Below are 21,900 nucleotides of genomic sequence, written 5' to 3' on the forward strand. Positions count from 1 at the left end.
ATGTTAGCTTCTAGTTTTGCATGTGTTAGTCTTTTTAAAAATTTCTCAACATGTTAAAAAAGTTTAGCTTAGGTCAAATTTGATTCAATTTCTTCATCAGTTAATAATTTGCCTAATTTATTTTTGGTTCAAATCTTTTGGTGTTGCTTCTGTGTTTGTTTCACATATATATGCTGGAAAAGACCAGTCAGATTGTGCTTTCAGCTTCCTAATCCATTATTAAGCTTGTATGGTACACTCAGATATAAAACACATAAATCAGATATGCTGCTTCTCAGACTTTATTGGATATTTAAAATACCAGCTAGGGGGAAAGAAAGACCACAAGGTGGAATCTTCTAGAACTCCATAATGCGACGGCAGGATCCCACAGTGGGAAAGTTTGCACCCCAATCACTGTAGTGCTTGTATTCTCCTTTTTCAAGCAGATACTGTCTGCCCCTGTAATTAGGATGCTCATAAAAGGCCCAAGCTCCTTCTATCACTTGGCAGGATTGCAGTTCACGGTAAGGGAAACGATCATGGATAGATGGGCAATCTCCTGTCAGTTCTACCATTTGTCCACCAAACTCTGTCCGTTCATAGATTCGAATTTTGTACAAACCACCAGTGGCCTGCAGTATTAAAACAGAATAAATGATAGTTAATAATTTGCTAATTTAATTTGCTAATATATCTTCAAGGCAATAACAACTGAAATATGATAGACACTTGTCAGACTTGAGGGCTGAAGAAGGGTTACGCCCGAAACGTCGACTTCTCCACCTCCTGATGCTGCCTGGCTTGTTGTGTTCTTCCAGCCTCCTGCTTGTTAGACTCGAGGCAATTGTAAAGGGTAGATTTGTTGTAGTACAAGGCTGTAATTGTGGGAATATGAGTCAACAGTACAGTTCACATCTGACCCATATGTTTATTGTTGGAATAATAATGGAAATGGAAATTCGGAGAGATTCAACGCAGTTTGTCAATATCATTCAATCTAAACCTGTGTGTTTCATGAGACATTCCATTGTGTGTCCTTGTTACAGACAATGACACTGGTTCTTAAAGTTAATTTTTCCACGTAATCCTTAACAAATGGTCATAGAGATACAAAAGGCAATTGCATAAGATCTGTCACATGGCTGAAATTTTAGTCAGCCTTCGTTTTAAGAAGATACTCAAAAGGTATAAAATTAGTGTCAGTTTGGCTTTGTGCAATATTGTAAAATATATCATAATGAATAATTTATATCACTGCTTTTTATTGACTTCGATGCAAATATAATTTGGGAGAAGTATTAAACAGATTTGTTATCAGTTCTATGATATTATTGCACAAAGATTCATCTTCACTGTAACTTGCTGAGTCAAAAAAAATTAGTGCAAATTGAATGATTTTCTAAGATGATTTATTTGGTATAACTCACTTTGAAAAAATAAACTGTTAATTTGAAATATATCAAATTACTCGGAAATATAATCATTGTTCCTTTGGTGTTGCTAGGTCGAAATGTTAGAATTCCCTCCCTAACTGCACTATGGGTTGACCTACAGCTCATGGACTGCAATGCTTCAAGAAGACAGCTCACAAAGCCCACATCCCAAGAATGAAAATGGAAACAGGACAAGAAAAAATATAGTGGAGAAGTTCACAAGTACGTAGCAGAGCATGATAGCTTTCCAATTTTCACCGTTGGTGAGTCACTAAACTAGAAGATTAGTAGTTAGTAAGGAATTGCATTGAAAAATGAACTAATGTCGAATGAACAAGTTGGACTGAAGAGTCTATATCTGCACTGTATAGCTCTATAACTCTACAAATGTCTTTCATCTAGAAAACCGGGCAAAGTTAGAGCATATCTCTTTGACCGCACATTGTGCAACTTTTCCCTTTTTATCCAGTGGCAAGAAGGGAAAATAATGGATGAGTAACCATTAGAGTTTCACCCTCTTCTGATCAGTTCACTGATTATGGGCTGAGCAAAAATATTCTCATCCCATCACTGGCTAAGGCTCTTATGCAGCCCATGAATGCTCACTTAAGAGTCCAGTTTGCTACTTCTCTGATCACTCTGCCTCCTCAGCTGTTTCCCAACTGGGAAAGCAGGAAACTGCCAAGGTTGGTGTGAGTGCTCAAATTTCTCCAGTCGTGGAGCAATCGGAGTGATAGATATGGAAGGCAAAGGGTTGACCGCTAAAAGCCGCATGTCTGCCTTTACCTCCAAAGCCCTCACACCACCCCTTCCACTGCACATACCCTGAAAGAGGAGTATAAAAATTCCATACCTCCGCACTGTTGGCTCCCCCAGAGAGGAGGCCTGAAGCGACGGACTTTAGAACCCGCAGTAGCTGCCAAATTCTGATTTGCTGACAGTGTTTGGCAGTGCCAAGTCCTGTGATTCTCTGAGAAGCTTGCCCAAACCCTTAATGAGCTGATTGAAGGTATTTTCTTGATGGTGGGTGTGACATGTGGTCACCACCTAACATCCTCACCCCATACTTCACAACTGGGGAAACATTTGCCCACAGTTTTTAGAGCTTTGAATCCTTAACAACTGACTGATCCAATGGCAATGATAACGTGATTGAACTGAACTGAAAAGAAAGACTGATATGAATTGGGGAGTGGACAGGTGAATAGAAATAGATTTGACTGTATTCTTGTAAGAGCAGCAGCAAGCATCAAAAACAAAATAGTTTATTTCTAGACAGTAACATTTATAATTCTATACACCAATCTCCAAACCACTAAGAATGTATAACTATTCAATTGCACATTCATCATTATGCTATAAATAGCTTATGGCTCGATAAACCAGTAACACAGTGCAATGGGGATGCCTACACTGTCAAGTTACTGGGCACTGGAAAGTTAGAGACATCTAGATTAGTGACAATGCTTAGCTGATGTAATAAACTAAATTAGGAATTGAGAATTTATCACTGCTTTTATAAGCTAATATTTAACAACATGGTTATATTTTCCTACATCATTTGAAATCCCAAAAAAATCAAATACATTTAAGTTTATGTTGGCATTTTAATTCCAATTTTGAACAAGTTTCTATGTTATCAGCAGTTCACAATGTGTGTTTCAGAGTTACTATTTCTGTTCCCTGTTCTCAAACACTATTAATGCCTAGATACAAAGATTCAAGGTTTTCAATTTGACTGCAGTATTAGTGTTTTATTCAGATCTACTGTAAATTGCTGGTTAATGCATGCTTTTATTGTTCGTAGTGAAGACAATCAGCACTGGGAAATTAAAATGCTCCTGCTTTTTTCACATGAGGTCAGCAACAAGCAATCCAAAGTCAGAATGTAGCATGTTGGATTGAGAGTAAAGCTCCCAGTGCAATATCCCCTCATGGTACCCTAGACCTAATGTTAGACAGACACTCTATCTTACATCAGGCATCAGTTTTTACGTAGTTCACTTGGGCTTTGTAAAAGTGACAGCCATTTAATAACCAAGTCCAAAACAGTGGGTTAGAGAAAGGAAACTATATTCTGGCTTTAAAACCAAATGGTACCCAGTCTGAGAGTGCTGATACTGACACTGTATGCCCAAAGTGAAAGGGTCATTCTGACATTTATTGCCTCATTGCAAAATTTGATGAAACTCTATCCTTTTAAAAATAATTTGCAGCAAAGGAACAAGCCATTCGGCCTAGCTGACCTATGCTGGTGTTTGCACCATGAATGTTACCTCTTCTCACTATTTATCATTTTCCCTCCATCGTGAACCTATCTAGCATTTCCTGAAATCTACCTGTGCAATACTCTTCAATTATTCCCAGCAATAGTGAGTTTCAAATTCCAACCACTTACCAGGGAATTTACATCTCAAACGTTACTGGATATAAACCAAATCAGCCTCGCAGCTTTTAAATTCATTATAATTTTCAGAATACAGATAGTATTACGTTTATGTTATACAGAGTGTAGATTTAATAAAGCAAAGTGATTGTACGCCAACACTGAACGTAAATTATTACTGTTATTTCTTAAATCCACAGATGTCTGAGTTTACATCGAGTAACTAAAATGTCAGTGAATAGTCTCCTGAAAACTCTGTCCTTTTCTCATTTAAACCCGTACTCACATGGCGAATGAGCCGGCATGATTTAATACTGTCACTGTATCCATTCCAGTGCTGATAGTCTGGATATTCTCCCCTGGTCAGAATATATTGATATCCAGTGAAATTTGCTTTCTCATAAAGCACCCAACAGCCTCGCTCCACTCGGATAGAGTTACATCGAGTAAAGAATGAGTGCAGATCTGAGCAGTCAGTGCTACACTCATAGCACTGGCCCTGGAAGTTTTTGTCCTCATAAAAAATTATCTGTAGTGAGGAGAAGAAAGTTAGTTCAATAAAATCTACAAGGTGACAAAAGTAATAAATAGCTGCTACATTTTACAATTACTACCCGCCTTACCTTTCCCATTTTGAATTTTCACCCAAAGGGCTGTTTTGATGGACAATGGCACTGGGATGTGAAATGTGAGGTTTATATACCTAACCAGATCATGCACTGTAATCTAATGCTTTGTTATTTTAATAACCTATATTTGCATATCAGCAAAATCTGGATGCGATATCCTTTGTGAACAAAATGATTGTTCAGTATTAAAGAAGTGCTGTCGTGTGTTGATTTGATTTCTGCACTCATGGTTGTGTAGCTTAACATAGGAATAAATGTTTAACACATAGATCTTTTACGCTTAATGAATAGTTTATTCATGCATTTGTTTGTAAAGAACATTAATAATCAATAATGTGATTGATTCCATGAAAAATTTGTTACAACAGAATAAGTTCTGACCCTTCCTATGCCACCCATACATGTCATCTCGAATGTCTTTAATAATAAGAATTCATTCAGAAATCCATCAGAAAAGCTGAACTCTGAATGTTCCAGGCAAAAACTTCCATCAATTAAGAAGCAGAGTCTCTGGCAAATCATCCACAGTACTGACACACTGATATGGGTTTGATTGCTTCTTCTGAATGTACATAAACATATTCACAACTTTCATTTTAAGATGGATAGTGTTGAGCAGGGAATGTTCATACTGATTACTTTAACTTCTGAAGCACCTAGGTACTGCTTAGCTAAACAGGTTGAACCCCCACTGGAAGAATCAAACTATTGTATTTGAACATGTTGTACAATGAATAGTACTGTCTCCAGCTGGTTTTGTTTCTCTCCCCACATTAACCAAAGTGAGCTTTAAAGTTATTGTTTTTTCACTTACTTCTTTCTTCTCAAGAAGTTGCATTCCTAACAAGGACATTGAAAATTCATCACTTATGCTCATACTTTAGGACATATCTACCCTGTTTTATGAGAATAACTCTTGGACTGGCAAAGCAATACGGTAGTTCAAGCAGCAACGCACCCCACTTTTATCCAGTTCTTCTGGTTAGCACTGCTGCCTCACAGTGTCAGGGATCCGGCTTCTGTTCTACACGCAGGCAATTCTATGTGGAGTTTGCACATTCTCCCCATGTCTGCGTGGGTTTCCTTCAGGTGCTCCGGTTTCCTCCCACTGTTCAAGAATGTGAGGATAGGTGGACTGGCCGTGCTAAAGTGTCCAGGGATGTGAAGGCTAGATGGATTAGCCATGGAAAATACAGGGTTATAGGGACAAGGCAGGGGGGTAGGTCTGGATTGATGCACTTCAGAGGGTTGGTATGGACTTGATGGGCCAAATGGCTACTTCCACACTATAATTCAATGAATTTAATCCTGCTGACACTGAAACTTTATCATGTCTATTTTCAGTTACCTTCTATTTTCTTTGTCAAGTAGTTTTAGGCATTTGCATTGTTTCCTTAGCACAGGATGATTTTCAGAGTACAGAAGACCATGACTTCAGAAGTGCTGTTTTAATAACATCTTACTACCCTTATTAGATGTCAGGAGGCAACCCAGTGGAAAATGCTCAGCTCTGAAGCCATGGAAATGGCCTCTGCATATGTGGATTCCTTAAAAAGTTTGGGTCAATTTTATGGAGGATGCTCAACATTCAATGAAGACAGCATGTAGACAAAATTAAAGGGCCTAAAATTCTGGTTTGGATAAAAGTGTATCCGCTGAAGATCTCACTGTGGGAAATTTGATGTTATCATTCCTAGATTGCATTCCTCCTTTTGTTATGGAACTCTAGCCATTTTCTTTTGAGGGTCGGAGATGTGTGTCTGATTTTTCTGCAGTTATATGTCATAAATATGTATGCTAAGAGAAAATCCTTCTCCAAGATCTTTTGTGCCTTTTCCTTAATTATTTGTACAATGTTGCAGGTAATAGGATTGCCTGAAGGTGTGAAACCTATCTCACATTCACATTTATGTTTCACTGACTGAAGGTAATAGCGAAATAGATATTGTACAAAGATCAATTATTCGTTTATATTTTCCTCCCTTAAAACTTATCTTATTATTATTTTATATACAGTTTAAATTAAGACAATGTCAACCTTTCCTTTATTTGCATTTTCATATTTAGTGCCATTAATGAACATCTTCAACAAGAAAGTCTAACTACCTCTCCTTGCCATTCAATGCTATTACCACTGCTGAATACACCACTATCAAAATCTTGGGATTACCATTGACCAGAGACTGAACTGGGCCAGCCATACTGTGGTTACCCGCTCAGTTAAGAGGTTAGGAATTCTGTGGTGTGTAACTCAAGTCCTGTCTGCCCAAAGCCAGTCCACCGGGCACAAGTCAGGAGCAAGATGGAATACACCCCACTTGCTTGGAAGGGTGCAGCCCCAATAACATTTAGGAAGCTCATCACATTCCAGGACAAAGCAGCCTGCTTGATTGACACTCCATTATCGCTATCAGCATTCACTCCCTCACCACTAATGCGCAGTTGGAGCAGTGTGCCATCTATAGGATGCACTGAAGTAACTCAAACAGTCGGCTCGAGTAGCACTTTCCAAACCTTTGACATCCATAATCCAGAAAGACAAGGGCAGCAGATGCATGGAGGCAGCAACACTTGCAAATTACCCTCCGCACAGTGGCTCAGTGGTTAGCACTGCTACCTCACAGCACCAGGGTCTCAGGTTCAATATCAGCCTTGGGTGACTGTCTGTGTGGAGTTTGCACGTTCTTCCCGTGTCTGTGTGGGTTTCCTCTGGGTGCTCCGGTTTCCTCCAAAGATGTGCAGGTCAGGTGAATTGGCCATGCTAAATTGCCCATAGTGTTAGGTGTTTTAGTCAGAGGGAAAATCAATCTGGGTGGGTTTCTCTTCGGAGGGTTGGTGTGGACTTGTTGGGCCGAAGGGCTTGTTTCCACACTGTAGGTAATCCAATCTAATCAAAGCCACACACCATCCAGTTATGGAACATAGTCATTGTTCTTTCGCTGTTGTTGGATCATAATTCTGGAATCAACTTTGTAACAGCACTTTGGGTGTACTTATCCTCACTGACTTCAACATGTGCCTTTACCAGGGCAATTGGGCATAGGAAATGAATGCTGGTGTAGCCAGTGCCATCCACATTCCATGAACAAATGAAAGAAAAGCTCAAATATAATCACATTACTAATTGAAGTGGATGCTCTGGATGAATGTGCGAGAAAAGTCTAAAGTAGCAAATCTTGCTCAGAAATCCCTCCGTTAAGAATAAATGCCGACAAATAAAAAAGTTAGCGTGAAAAAAAGTAAAATGTTGTTTAGTTTACGTTTTAGTTTCTCATATTGATTTCTTTTAAAATTGCAGTGGCCACTTTGTATCTCATTTCAAAACTGAGATCAATTGAGTGCTAAATAAATACAAAATACCTTGCACATCTGGCAAGTTTACAGACTCATTCTTAACAAGGTACACCCATCAGTTTTTTTTTATTATTATTATTACTTACAGTGTGGAAACAGGCCCTTCGGCCAAACTCCACACAGTCAGTCGCCTGAGGTGGGAATTGAACCCGGGTCTCTGGCACTGTGAGGCAGCAGTGCTAACCACTGTGCCACCGTACCGCCCGTGCCGTGCCGTGAAAAGGTCAACTTGCCATCTCTATACATAACCATCTCGTGTTTTAGTTGATTACAAGTTCAATTAGAAATGCTTTTCTCGCATCTAGGTAATTTATTCAGTCTGTGAACTGAACCCTGTTTGCCAGCAGTCCACGATTGTGCTTCTGTGCTGATGTACAAAGCTTACACTTAATGCATGAAAAATTTTGGCAAACATTCCAGCTGTGACCAGCAACATTTCATTCTGCTTCATTCCACTTTTTTGTAGTCAGTATAAAGACTGATGGTGAACAATGTTATGGCTATAATCTAATATATGACAAAACCAAAAACAGAACACTCAAACTTTCATTTATCTTTGTGATATTGTTATTAATGATTTCATACAAACTAAAATGCATAACATTGAGATGAGCATGCATGCTTTAATAATGGAACTATGTACATTTTGGATTCTTGTGCACTCGAGCAATATATAAAAGCAAAACACCACAGACGCTGAGTGTCTGAAATAGAAACAGAACAAACACAAGCTTGGGGACATGGAGGAAGGGGTGGGGGTGGTGTGGGTAACATGGAGCTCGCACTCCTGGTTGGAAGCACCAGTTGGCTGGGCATGATCCATTCTGGGCACAATGGCAGAACAGAAGGCTGATTGGGGTAGTGCCAAATTGGAATGCAGTGGGCCAAAGGTGAGTTCAGGGAGGACAGAAACCTCCTGTGGTGAAAACGATGACTCATACATCTCCTCCATCCCATCCCACACACTGCATAGAACCAACTGAACCTTATAGCGACACTAGAATGTCTAAAAATGATTTTTAAACTGTCATTTTCTCATTACTTTCTTCCAAGTTAAAAAAGGTCTTTTTTGTGCAGGGCCAATACAAGTGTCAATCATCCACATCCTTTATAGTATCAAAAAAATAGAAACTACAGGGTCCTGAAACTGCAGAATCTTGTTTACACAAGAATGTGCCATTGACAACAGAGACCTGAGCACTAGAGTAGTCAATCAACCAATGAGGATAGTTGTTTCGACAGTCTAATGGTTACCTGGATTTTTAGTTCAGCCTCATTATGCACTATGTTGAAACATCTGAACCCCATTGTAATACTTTGAGTGACACTTTAAAATAAAATTCCTATACTCAATCTTCTGAGCCTAATTGAATGAATCTCTATAATAAGGCACTTCCCCAGTTAATACTTGATCTTTAACATCCACATGCCTTGTTTCTTTGAATGGGAAGCCCATCCTCACCACCATTGTGCTAGATATTTTCTTCTGCCTGCCCTAGCAGCATCATTTGGAGGTCTTTTTCCCCAGTCTCTTAGCCTGACTGACTGAGAATTTGTAAGTCTCTACCCAGGAAAAGTCAGCTGCCTTGTCCTGTGTCCTAAGGTGTTAAAATTTGCACCTAACATTCAATAAGACTTGATTTGAATTTCTGTCCTCGTAACCAACAGGTTACACGGGTTTGTGTCTGTACTGATTTAGTATGACCTCACGTGCTTGCCTTCAGGTAGATTTCACTGGAAGTAACATATTACACTCCAAACTGCTCCATTTCAACACAGTTTGTAAAGTCCAGCATTTAGAACAGATAATACTGCAAAGAAATGTTAAAATATCCCCCCTTAAACAGCATTTCTCAACTCAGAGTGATGCCCATGTGATTCCATTACCAGGGCAGAGGAACTCACATACAAACTCATTGACACATGATGACCTTTGACCCAGACAGCTGGAAAATGTTCATACCTTTATATATTTGGCAAATTTGTTTTTGTAATTGTTTTCGTAAGTGCTTGAATGTGACTCTGAAGAGTTTGAACCAATTCTAAAGATATAAATGGTAAGTTCCAAGTAATAGGTACACATAGACCCAAATCTTCTGAAGTGAATCCCCTTACATTGCTGAAGTCCCCAGAACTCTGAGGACACCCTGATATCCATCGTTCCTCTGCACTTTGATGCAATGTTTGATCTTATTGATTGCTGATTTAATCTTGCCTGGCCAGCTCTGTGATTCCTATAGCAGTAACCTTGAATGGATAGGACCAAGCCCAACTTGGGCAGTTTGCATTGTACCACATCTATTTTTTATAAGGAATTAATTCCCGATTTTCAGAGCACATATAAGGCCAGTGAAATTCAAAGCAAATTAACAAGTTTCAAAAGACTCCGGTACCCACTGGAGTCAATGCAGGTAATGTTCACCCGACTCTTGCATCAAATAGAGCTCACCCCAGACCCCGCACCATCAACAGTGCTCACTCCATACCTACACGCACTTGCCCACATACTTTCTGGAAACCCTGTCCAGCTGTTGGTAAGATCCAGCATTGTGAGGAAGTCAAGGGGGGCAAGGAATTGAGCATTTTTGCCTTTTTGTGGGGTGGGGATGAGTAGGGTTAATCGAGGGACATAAACTGCGTCAAGGGTCGGGGGTTGAAGGGAGAGGAGCATTGGCAGATTGTTAAGGGATGAGGACAATGGGGATTCTTGAGGCATATTGGGATGAACATTGTTGAGGTGAGGGAGCAGAAGCTCTCGGGGTTGAAGGAGGGGATGAACACTCCTGTGGGGTAAGAGGTGCGAAAATTCTCAGGGATGGTGCAATTGATAATTTGGGTGATAACAGCAAGGGTTGGTCACTGTCAGCAGTTGAAGGAGAGGATGAAGTCTCATGAAGAATGAAAGGGGATGAGCATTGTCAGGGTGAGGGAGGTGGTCAATTGTTGGGTCTGCAGTAGGGTAAACACTCTCTGGAAAGTGAGATTGGGAGAATGAACATTTTCATGGAAGTGAAGGTGAGTTACTTCTGCTAGCAGGAGTGAAGGGAGCTAAACACTGTTGTGGACTGTAGGAGGGGTGTCAATGCTACTGAGGGGTGGAGGTGTGGAGGTCTGGAGGGGTGGAGGAGTGGTGAGTTGAGCACTCTTGGGTCTAACGGAGGAGGAGGCGCAGAGTCGGGAGTGGGGAGAATACTGTTAGGAGTATAAGAGGTAAGCAGTGTCATTGAGGTAGTGTGCATTTTTGGAGGTGGTCACCTTGCCTTCCAACTCTGTTCATCCCCCCATGCCTGTTGTAGTTGGCTTTGGAAGTTTCAATGTGAAATGGTAATTGGGCAGATTAAATTGGATGCACTTTCTCCGACATTGGACTGTCTTAATTCTTAGAATCATAGACAAGTTCAGGACAAGTTTTACTTGATACTGCCTCTAAATGGGGATTAAATGCAGGAGCGCAGAGAAAAAAATGTTGAGATATACAGAATAGTTTGGAATCATAAAATCCCTACAAAGTGAAAGCAAGCCTTCCAAAGAGCATCCCACACAGATCCACCCCTCTACCTGTATTTTCCATGACGAATCCACCTAGCCTGTACATACCTGGACACTACAGACAGTTTAGCACAGCCAATCCCCTAACCTGCGTATCTTTGGGCTGTGGGAGGAAACCAGAGCAAATCCATGTAAACACAGGAAGATCATACAAACTCCACACCAACAGTTGCTCAAGGGTGGAATTGAGCCTGGATCCCTGGTTCTGTGAGACAGCAGAGCTAACCACTGGGCCCCTGTGTTGGACTTTCATGATAATGTTCTTTATTATCTATGTACACTGAATAACTTACAAATGATTGGGCGTGCATTCTTTTCTGATAAGGGGAATTTGAGGCAAAATACCATTGAACATGATGGTTTGCCATCCTGATGTGACCTCTGATGCCATATTATGGAAATAAAGTTTCATGCAATAGCCATTTTCATACCGTGTTAAAAAGTAAGGACCTCACCTAATTTTAATTTTATTTAGTTCAGGCTGTCTTTGCCAAATTCTGCCAGAGACTCTACCCTCAGGGATGAAGAGCACCTAAAAATAACAAGGGTGTGATTCGACCCTTCAGTTCCTGACCTGTTTCTGGCTCCATTGTAATGATCTGAGTTGATGGTAATGTGAACAAGTCAGATCCCAGAGTGAAACTGGGTTTGATAGATCTTACATTCTTTTTGCAGCTGGTAACTGTGATTGTTATTTACTGAACATGTGCACAAGTCTTCTCTAATGAAAGAATACAAATTTATCACACAAAAGGAGAAACAAAGCAAACCTTGCCAGATAATGATATGACAATTTGGAAAGATCTGAGCATAAGTAGCAAAGTTTCAGCCTAATTCCAAACACTCCCTTTTTGGATATTTAATCCTGGGTAAATAACTCTTTAATTGCTGAGTTAACTGACTCTTCCCAATTATCATCCTTGGGTTGCTGATACAGTTTTTATGACTTCTTTCCAAGCTTGCTGCCTGAACCTTTTTCAATTCTGCCCAGTTGTAAACTTTACTACGAATGCATGAAGTTTGCCAACTTCATAAACTGACATCCTTCTACTAAGGTGATTGATGCTCCTGAACTGAAAATTTGATTCTGTGGCTATGAGAAACCTGTTCTTCTTTTTGAGCTGGACTCCCGATTCTTTAGAATGATGGTTAAACTAATGGCCTCCGATCTGTTTTCTCTGCCTACCATAAAGACAGCAGTAAAACATCCCATCCACTAACATCATTGGTGTCCCGCTAAATATTTAACAGCTGTTTTGGTATTTATGGGTCAAAGTTACTGTTCCAAGTTATTTCCTGGCCTTTTTTGAAGAAAAAAGCAGTGATCATTACAAATCTGAAACTACGCATCAGCCTCTATTTCAAAATCAAAAATCCAAAAATGATAAAATTTTGCACGTTTGTCACATCATTAATACCCTGTTTTGGATCTCAAATTGGATATAAAAATCAACTTCATAATATCCTAATAACTCTGCATGAAACAGAAACCCTTTTTGGTAATACCCTTAAAATTTTGCCCTTATTTTAGCTATTTGCTGGTCACAAGTTTCACAGCTTTACCTCATCAAACTTCTCATTTTTTTGAAGATTTTTATTGAAGGAGAATAAACTAAGCACTAGTGACACCTTGTGGATGAATGAAGACAAACTGGAACAGGGAAGAAATGTCCAGAATCTCCAAAATACCAGACAGGGACCTGATTTCTTTTCAAGTGTTGCAAACACCAGCTAAGAGCTTGGGGTAATTGAATCCCTTCTGGTTCTGGTATAAGGAAGAGTATACAGCATCTCGCATGTGCGATCAAAAAACAATGTGAATGCAATCAATGAATAAGGCAGCCTGCAGTCATAACCAAGCCACCTGCTTGCTTTTTTGCAGCATGAGGTTTGTGATAGATGAGATTTACTTAGCTCTCTTTGAATCGAAAGCCTCAGTGCAACAGTGGGTGGCAAGCTATAAGACAGTCCAAATATCTCCAGCTACAGCCTGCGAAACATATATAGTCACCGACACCTTCATAGGCAATGCTATCCTTTCCCAAGTGTGACCTTGCAGTTATAGATGCAGCAGTTGGCAGATTTCAAGCAGAAGTCTTGAGTGAAACATCGACATCTAACAAATTGTCCTTTACTAGGTTTCGGGTCAGAGAATTGTCCTTTGAATACTCTGAGTTCGTCCGGACCCTTGCTGAGAATCTTGCTGTCGCTCCTCTTCCTCCCTCTTCCAGCCGTTTATTCAGCTCCGTGGGCCCTCTACTTATTCTGCCAATCATGCTGTATTCAAAGGAGAGTGCCAAAGAGTTGAACCCAAGTTTGGGAATAACTGAAAGCAAAATACAGTGGATGCAGGAAATGGTTTGTGCAGCAGCCCTTAGGTCAGTAGAAAATCTGACACCACTTGCAGCATAACTCATTGTAGGTGTTGAATCTGGAAATAACTAGGACATCACCAAATATTTTTTAGAATTGCAGCCAGAAAATAATAACCAATGGTGAATGATACCTTTCTGTTATTTAATCTCGTGTTCTCCTGAGAATAAGAGAAGGTGTTGATAGAACTTTGAGCTCTGAAATGACACTACTAGCATCAAATTTGAGTCACATTTTAATAAAACATTATGATCGGCCTGCATTGCATATAGATTTTAAAAAGATTTTAGCTACATACATGCAATGCTTTCAGCAAGGTGTTTTCAAGTGTAGTCCATTGCAAAAGAGTATAAGTGGCATCAAGAAAGTATAAGACTCTGTTATAATGACTACTTAATATCTGACTAATAATATCTTAATTTATGATCTGACAATGTACTTATGTGGTCCTTTCATGATAAGCTCATGGTACTTTAACTAAACATGATCAAAAAGCCATCTATCTGAATAGCTGGTTGAATGAATAGTTGCTGGCTTGAAAAAAAGATCTGGTGCACAATCTTATGTTGCTATGTATTTTCTCATTTTCAATATGATGGGGGATTTATTTCTCAAAAATTATCCTAGTTTCAAGATCATAGCATGTCTAGAATAGCAGAGGCATACAAATGCAATCCAAGAAAATCAGTTCTGATGCTAGCACTTTTATTATGTTTCAGAATATATCACCATGACAAAATGTAGCTCTCAACAAGGAATTAGAAATCCCTCATGCGCCTGAAAGATCCGACGGTTGAGCTGTAGCCTCCCCAGTCACTGTATCTCCTGTATTCACCAGGTCTCATGAAGTACTGTCGCCCTTTGTAGTTGGGATGTTCATAGAAGATCCAGTAACCGTCCATCACATGGCAGGAGTGGATGTCACGGTAACGGAAACGATCGTAGACAGATGGACAGTCATCCATGAATTCCATCATCTGTCCTCCAAAGTCAGGCCTCTCGTAAACCTTTATTCTATAGGAGCCTCCACGGTACTGCAATGTAAAATATAGAAGGTACATGAAATCACAATAAATATATCTGGGTATATATTGAGGAAGATTCCAAGATGGAGTACTTTACTTGGCATGTACCAATGATTTTGACTTTGACGTACTGGGCGCAAATTCAAAATTGACAGGTTATTCAAAACATGAAGAATAATGAACTGTGAGGAGGTCAGCATGGACTTTAAAAGGATATAGACAGTCTAGTGGAATGTGTGGACATGTGTCATGCAGCACTTAAAACAACAAATTGATACACTTTGGTAGGGAGAATGAAGGAAATCAATAAACATTAAAAGATGTAATTTTAGAGCTGAGTGCAGAAACTGGGAATCTTAGGAGCATACATGCAGAAATTGTGGGAGCAGGGAAGTTTGAAAAATGCATGTAGAACTCTGGACTTTATAAATGGAGTATAAAGGCAAGGAAGTTCAGATGAAGTTTTATCAAACATTGGCTTGACCTCAACTACTCAGCCGGAGCTTTGGGCAGAATTTTGTCAATCACATGTATGGCTCAACATCACCTGAGGAATGTAAAGGGGTCCTGAAGAAGGGTTACACCCCAAACGTCGACTTCTGCACCTCCTGATTCTGCCTGGCTTGCTGAGTTCTTCCAGCCTCCTGCCAGTCTAATCAACATTAGCTGGATCCTGTGTTGTTGGCATACATAGGTGACTAGCGGGACTGCCCTCTCAATTACAGATGTGGTAGCTTAATAAGTGGTTACTGCCAGGATTGCTTTCCTGTTCAGATAGCACGCTGCCCTTGACAGTTGCCTGACAAATCCTTACTTAAAAAAAAATTCCTGAGGGCTGCTCTCAGATGCTGCTTCCATTTAGCTCGATGCTCCTTACATAGCAGAGCTGTTGGAAAAAGACTTGATAAAATGATCCTTAAAGATATCTTTGCCTGTACAAATCCAATGTTTGAATTCACCAAATTTCTGTTATGGTGGGAAATGGACAGTAAGTAAATCTGACTTGGCCTCCTGTATTTTTAACCAGCTGATCTACTCCCTTCCTGCTTCTTAGGTGCCTGTACAATTTTCCCAATGTGTTCAATTCTAGGTATCACTGTTTGGGAAGGATGTGAAAGCTTTATAGGAGCTGTAATTGTTGTTTTATAGTATCTGTTCCAGAGATGAGGAGCTTCAGTTAAGTTGATAGATTCGAGACACTGAGATTCACTTAGAGAAGAGAACTTTGAAAGAGATTTTGTAGAGCTGTTCATAATCAGCAAGTACTATGACAAATGTCATTAATAGGTCAAGATCCCAGCAGGGTAAAGTAAGATTCAGATCTAATTACAATGGTAGCACGACTGAACAGCTCTTCAACTCTCCCTGTCTCAATAAAAAATTCAACAACAATCCTTTCAGCAAAAGATTGTAGGACTGACCGTGTATAAGGGACAGTTCCCTAGCTGTACTGTCTATACAATATTTGTAAAATCTTTACTTGCACCCTGGTCAAATCCATCAAAAGTTACAGAGGTGTACCAGGAGCACAATCAGTAGTTCTGTAGTATTCATGCATTAGAATTATTGTGTACTTATTGCAAGTTAGTGACTAATTAGAAACATGTCAAGACAGTACAGACAAAGTTCTTTGTACCATCCTCCATGATCTTGCTATTTTTAACATTTTTCAAATATATGAAATAACGTATAACAGAATAACTCAGTTCTGGATTTGTTACACATGATTGTAAAAGGCAGTGAGAATAATTAGTATAAGGTTACACGATTAATCAAGGGAATCGAAATAGATTGCATAACAAGGCAATAAATTACTGATGGGCAACAGCAAACGTAAATGACATCAGAAAATGATTTTAGATTAGATTACTTACAGTGTGGAAGTGGGCCCTTTGGCCCAACAAGTCCACACCGACCCTCCGAAGAGCAACCCACCCAGACCCATTCCCATATATTTATCCCTTCACCTAACACTAAGGGCAATTTAGCATGACCAATCCACCTAACCTGCACATCTTTGGACTGTGGGAGGAAACTGGAGCACCCGGAGGAAACCCACGCAGACACGGGGAGAATGTGCAAACTCCACACAGACAGTTGCCCGAGGCGGGAATTGAACTCGGGTCCCTGGCGCTGTGAGGCAGCAGTGCTAACCACTGTGCCACCGTGCCGCCAAAACTTGACACTTAGTAAGTAATAGTTTCTTACTTGTGGGTAACTGCGACATGACCTGACACAGTCATTGAATCCCATCCAGCGCTGGTAGTCAGGGTACTCTCCCCTGGTCAGAATATACTGGTATCCCATGTAATTGGGTTTCTCATACAGCACCCACCAGTCACTGTCAACACGGATGGAGTTACAGCGGCTGAAGTAAGGGGACAGGTCAGCACAGTCACTGCTGCACTCATAGTGCCGCCCCTGGAAGTTCCTGTCCTCGTAAAAGATGATCTGTGGGAATAAAATAACATAGTTGAATTGGTAATTTCCCAACTTTGATATATTTTATAATATAACATTATTTACAAATGTGAAAAGTTTAAAAGTTGATCTTACCTTGCCCATTTTGAGCGTCACAGCTAGTTCAACCACCTGGATGTAGCACTGTTCTGTACAACTCGATATTTATACACTGGACTAAAATGCCACTGCAGGGAATACTTTTGTTATTCTAATGGTCTCAACAGCGTATATCAGCAAAATGGCAAATTAGAAAAAAAGAACTCTAGAGTCATTCCAGCCAAAATCCCCTTATTCAGGTTTATAGATGGGGCACTGATTCTTCTCATTCTGCTTTGATGCTGTTTTAATTGTTCGTGAAAAAAATGCAAAAGCCTGGAATGCAAAGTGCATTAATGTTGAAAGTGAGGACTGCAGATGCTGGAGATCAGAGCTGCAAAATGTGTTGCTGGAAAAGCGCAGCAGGTCAGGCAGCATCCAAGGAGCAGGAGAATCGACGTTTCGGGCACAAGCCAGAAACACATTTTTCTGCATTAATGTTGAGTCTAGTGAAGATATTACAGTTCAAATTGGGCACCACAGGGCATTGGTTAACTTAATTGGCTGGGCAGCTGGTTTGTGACGCAGAATGATGCCAACAGAGTGGTTTCAAGTCCTTTACCAGCTGAGATCCCCATGAAGATTCTGCCTTCTGAATCTTGTCCCTTACTTGAGGTAGGGTGACCGTCATGTTAAGCCCATCACCAAGTGTCTCTCCAGTGAGACAACAGCCCTATCATCCTCTGGTGCTGTAATGGCTTGACTTAATTTATTAGTTGCAACACCAAAGCCTCTTCTAGTACAATGCACTAATCCCTGTTGGCTGAGGTGCAATAGTATTGACTTCCCTTATGTACGCAACATATAGACAGCTCATGATATCAGTCATTGATTTGATGCTGGCATGACTTACAATCTGCCATTTTTGAGTTTGAAAACTTTTTAAGGCCCTCTCTTAAACACAGACAGCTTCAGATGCTTTCAGTGACACAATTGACTCTTCAGCCTTGCTATTTGAGGCCTCACCAACCCAGCACCGGGTGAGATGCGTTTGATTTTCTATTTGTTGCAGCTGTGCCAAGGTAGCATTGCATTCCTGAAGGATCAATGGAGATTCTTCTAGTAAGAAGCATGTGCTGCTGGGACATTGGAGGGACGGTATTGCTTGGAGAGGCTTCTGAGTTTGTCACATGCAGCCATCATGTAACATCAGAGAAATTCCCTTTCTTTTACAGCACTAAAGGCAGAAAGGGCAGTGTGTTGCCTGGTCACTTCCCTCAACAACAGTTATTGGCTAGGTACAAGGAGTACAAGAGTCAAGTCTGTATCAACTAAGCACTACTTTTACTAATTTAGTTCAAACTGACATACAAATTACACCATTTGGCTAGAAAAAGGTTAACAGCAAGCCTGGAATTCATAAAATTCAGTGCAAACCCACAATGCTTGACGTTCCCGTAATAGTCAACAAAAATAAAAGCTAACGAAAGCTGAAATAAAATCCGGACGAATGTGAGGTGATGCATTTGGAGGGTTAAGTACAGGTGAAATCATACAGTGAACAGCCAAACAGTTAAGAGTATCGACATGCAGAGAGATCTGGGTGTGCATCTGCACAGATCACTGAAGGCGGCAGCATAGGTAAGTAAAGTAGGAAAAAAGGCTCATGCCTTCATTGGAAGGGCATTGAGTATAAGGATAGGCAAGTTATGCTGCAGCTTTATAGAACTTTAGTTAGGCCACAGTTGGAATATTGCATACAGTTCTGGTCACCACACTACCAGAAGGATGTGGATGCTTTGGAGAGGGTACAGAAAAGGTTTACCAGGATGTTGTTTGGTATGGGGGATTTTAGCTATGATGAAAGGGTGATAGACTGGATTTGTTTTCAATGGAACATAGAAGGTTGAGGGGCGACCTGATGGAAGTTTATAAGATTGTGAATGGCATGGATGGAGTGGAAAGTATGAGGCTTTTTCTTAGGGTGGAGGGGTCAGTTAAGAAGGGACACAGGTTCAAGGTGCAAATGGGGGACAGCTTAAAAGTGGGCGGCACGATGGTACAGTGGGCGGCACGGTGACACAGTGGGCGGCACGGTGGCACAGTGGTTAGCAATGTTGACTCACAGTGCCAGAGACCCAGGGTTCAATGCCCGCCTCAGGCGACTGACTGCGTGGAGTTTGCGCATTCTCCCTGTGTCTGTGTGGGTTTCCTCCGGGTGGTCCGGTTTTATCCCACAGTCCAAAAATGTGCAGGTTAGGTGAATTGGCCATGCTGAATTGCCCTAGTGTTAGGTGAAAGGGTAAATGTAGGAGAATGGGTCTGGGTGGGTTGCTCTTCGGAGGGTCGGTGTGGACTTGTTGGGCTGAAGGGCCTGTTTCCACACTGTAAGTAATCTAATCTAATCTAAACTCAGACGCGCAAGTCATGTTTTTCAGACAAGGTTGTTGAGTACCTGGAACATGCTGCTAGTGGAGGTGGTGGAAGCAGACACAAAGGCAGCATTCAAGAAGCACCTGGACAAATACATGAATAAGAAGAGAATAGAGGGATATGGATCCTGTAAATGAACACAGTTTTAGTATGGAAGGGCAAAATGTGTTGGTGCAGGCTTGGAGGGCCGAAGGACCTGTTCCTCTGCTGCATTGTTCTTTGTTCTAAATGAAGCTCATGCTGGCCAGACATTTTTCTCCCAGGTCTTGGGGTTCTCTCCAGACCTCTAAGTGTACGGTCCACACTTTGCAGAGGTTGCTGTCCGGAGTTTTCACTGAAGACACACTGAAATCCTTCATTTTCATCCTTTTACCTTATCTTCCCAAACTGTGGTGTTTTGCTGTTGTTGGTTCTCAACTCATCTGAGAGCAGTGTCTTGCCACTATAGGCTCACTCTCAGGACACATTTAGGATTACCTCTTTACTCTTCCTCCAAATAAGGATTTCCCCCTAGTGTCATTCCTCAGAGCTCAGCCAGCTCAAACTGGCTCAAGCCAGCAGCTAGGACTCAGGTAATTTCAGTTCACAGCTACTGTATTTATGTGTGAACAGCCTTTGGCCAACAAGAGGCTGCAGAAAAAAAGGGGAGCTGATCATAGAACAGGTCTGGAAACAGAGAATACTGAAATTTCAGCTGTAACTCCCAAACCGAGAAGTGATTCTTAAAAAAGGTGGTTTAAATCCCATATCCAACAAGGAAAAAGGCTTGGAAGATGGGACAACCATTACATAACTTCTGTTTCCAAAAGTAATCAATGATACAAGAGGACATTGGATGACTATTTGAAAAACAGTAATATTTAAGGGTATGGGGTTATAGCAGGCGATTGGCATGGGTAATGACACTCATCTAACGAACCAATGCAGTCATGATGGCCTACCTCCATGATGCTGTATCTTGTATATCCCAGGCAAGTACAGACTATGAGCATGATAATGAGTTTTTGCTGGATGTATTGTGGGTTGTACAGATGCTACGTAGATACCAAAGTGTTATCCCGAGTGAACCTGCACACTCCTGCCACACAATGTATTGGATGTCATCAAAGGTGCTTGTGTGTGGACAACGTCCTATGCCTGCCAGGAGTATGCAGTGCCCCCAGTCATAATGTTAATCAGTGGGTGACGCATTTTGAACCGAATATTCCAGATGGCCTCCTCTCCAACCCTCCCACAGATAAAAAGGAGCTAATTTCACCTTCAATAAGCTGAGATGCTTAGCTGTTCATCTTATTGCAGGCAGCATTAGCAAGTAACTTGCAAGAGTATGGGCAACAATTTAGCAGCCCCTGAATGAAGTGGGCCCAAGAGCGAAGGGTGTAAAACTTTGTAAGCTGGCCAACAAGGAGCTTCTCAAAATCAAGACCAAGAAATATAATTTTCTAATGAAGTGTTGAATATGATAATGAGATTCTCACTTGTGAGTGACGAGAGATCCATTTGCCATCATTAGCATGTACCAACATCTTTTATTAGTTAACAGTTGTTTCATTTATTTGCACTTGCCCATTGTCTCAGCCATTGGGTGAAGGTAGATGGTGATAATTGACAACATGAAAGTCAGAGTGGGTTATTTAGCAACTCCAACTCTCAGCCTGTTCCTCCATACCTCCATCTTGGACAACGCTCAACACCATAAGGACACACAGCCTATGATAATGTCCTGGTTCATACCAAAGTCAGGATTCACAAGTCATCGGGTATGAAGAGTTAAATATCAGGCTCCCTACCACCCATCTTAGCTTTTTCTCCCTGACTGTGAGTTGTTTTCTCCTGATTTGAGACAAAGGGAGGGTTTGAGTGAACTGAGAATGGGTGGTACAGCTGTTAGTACTGGTGAATGTATGGAAAAGATGATGAGGTGCCTCGAGTGACTGAGAGGTCAGCCCTGAGGATACAGGGTTTGTAGTGCGGCAAGGGGGAGTATATTAGGTGAGAGCAAGTGAGAAGATGTTGAATGCAATATTGAGTGGAGGACCATGAGCAAGCACTAGGAGGTGGGAGGTAGGAGATGGGTGCAGTATCAAGAATAGAGTGAGGTAACAGAGAAAAGATGGTGCCAATTACTTTGATAGAACTGACCTTCTTCCTGCATTGCTGGGTACTTATCCATTCTGTGGAGACTGCACTGACCTCAGACCAGATGGGAAGGTTGGGTAAAGGGATGAGGCCTCTTT

At 40.9% G+C, this 21,900-nt stretch overlaps 2 protein-coding genes across 2 annotated transcripts; both read right to left on the reverse strand.

Moving 5' to 3' along the window:
* Window positions 1-265: 265 nt before the first annotated feature.
* Window positions 266-4,505, reverse strand: LOC122551299 (gamma-crystallin S-1-like). Its single transcript, XM_043693006.1, has 3 exons — window positions 4,425-4,505; window positions 4,088-4,330; window positions 266-614 (listed from the first exon to the last, which is right to left on the reverse strand). Exons 1-3 carry the CDS (start codon window positions 4,431-4,433, stop codon window positions 339-341), a joined length of 528 nt encoding a protein of 175 aa, XP_043548941.1. The 5' UTR covers window positions 4,434-4,505; the 3' UTR covers window positions 266-338.
* Window positions 4,506-14,394: 9,889 nt separating this feature from the next.
* On the reverse strand, window positions 14,395-17,378 carry LOC122551300 (gamma-crystallin S-1-like). The gene is made up of 3 exons (XM_043693007.1): window positions 17,288-17,378; window positions 16,940-17,182; window positions 14,395-14,740 (listed from the first exon to the last, which is right to left on the reverse strand). Exons 1-3 carry the CDS (start codon window positions 17,294-17,296, stop codon window positions 14,465-14,467), a joined length of 528 nt encoding a protein of 175 aa, XP_043548942.1. The 5' UTR covers window positions 17,297-17,378; the 3' UTR covers window positions 14,395-14,464.
* Between the last annotated feature and the right edge of the window lie 4,522 nt (window positions 17,379-21,900).

The sequence above is a fragment of the Chiloscyllium plagiosum genome, chromosome 7 (genome assembly GCF_004010195.1).
Source record: "Chiloscyllium plagiosum isolate BGI_BamShark_2017 chromosome 7, ASM401019v2, whole genome shotgun sequence".
In the NCBI taxonomy this organism is placed as follows: domain Eukaryota; kingdom Metazoa; phylum Chordata; class Chondrichthyes; order Orectolobiformes; family Hemiscylliidae; genus Chiloscyllium; species Chiloscyllium plagiosum.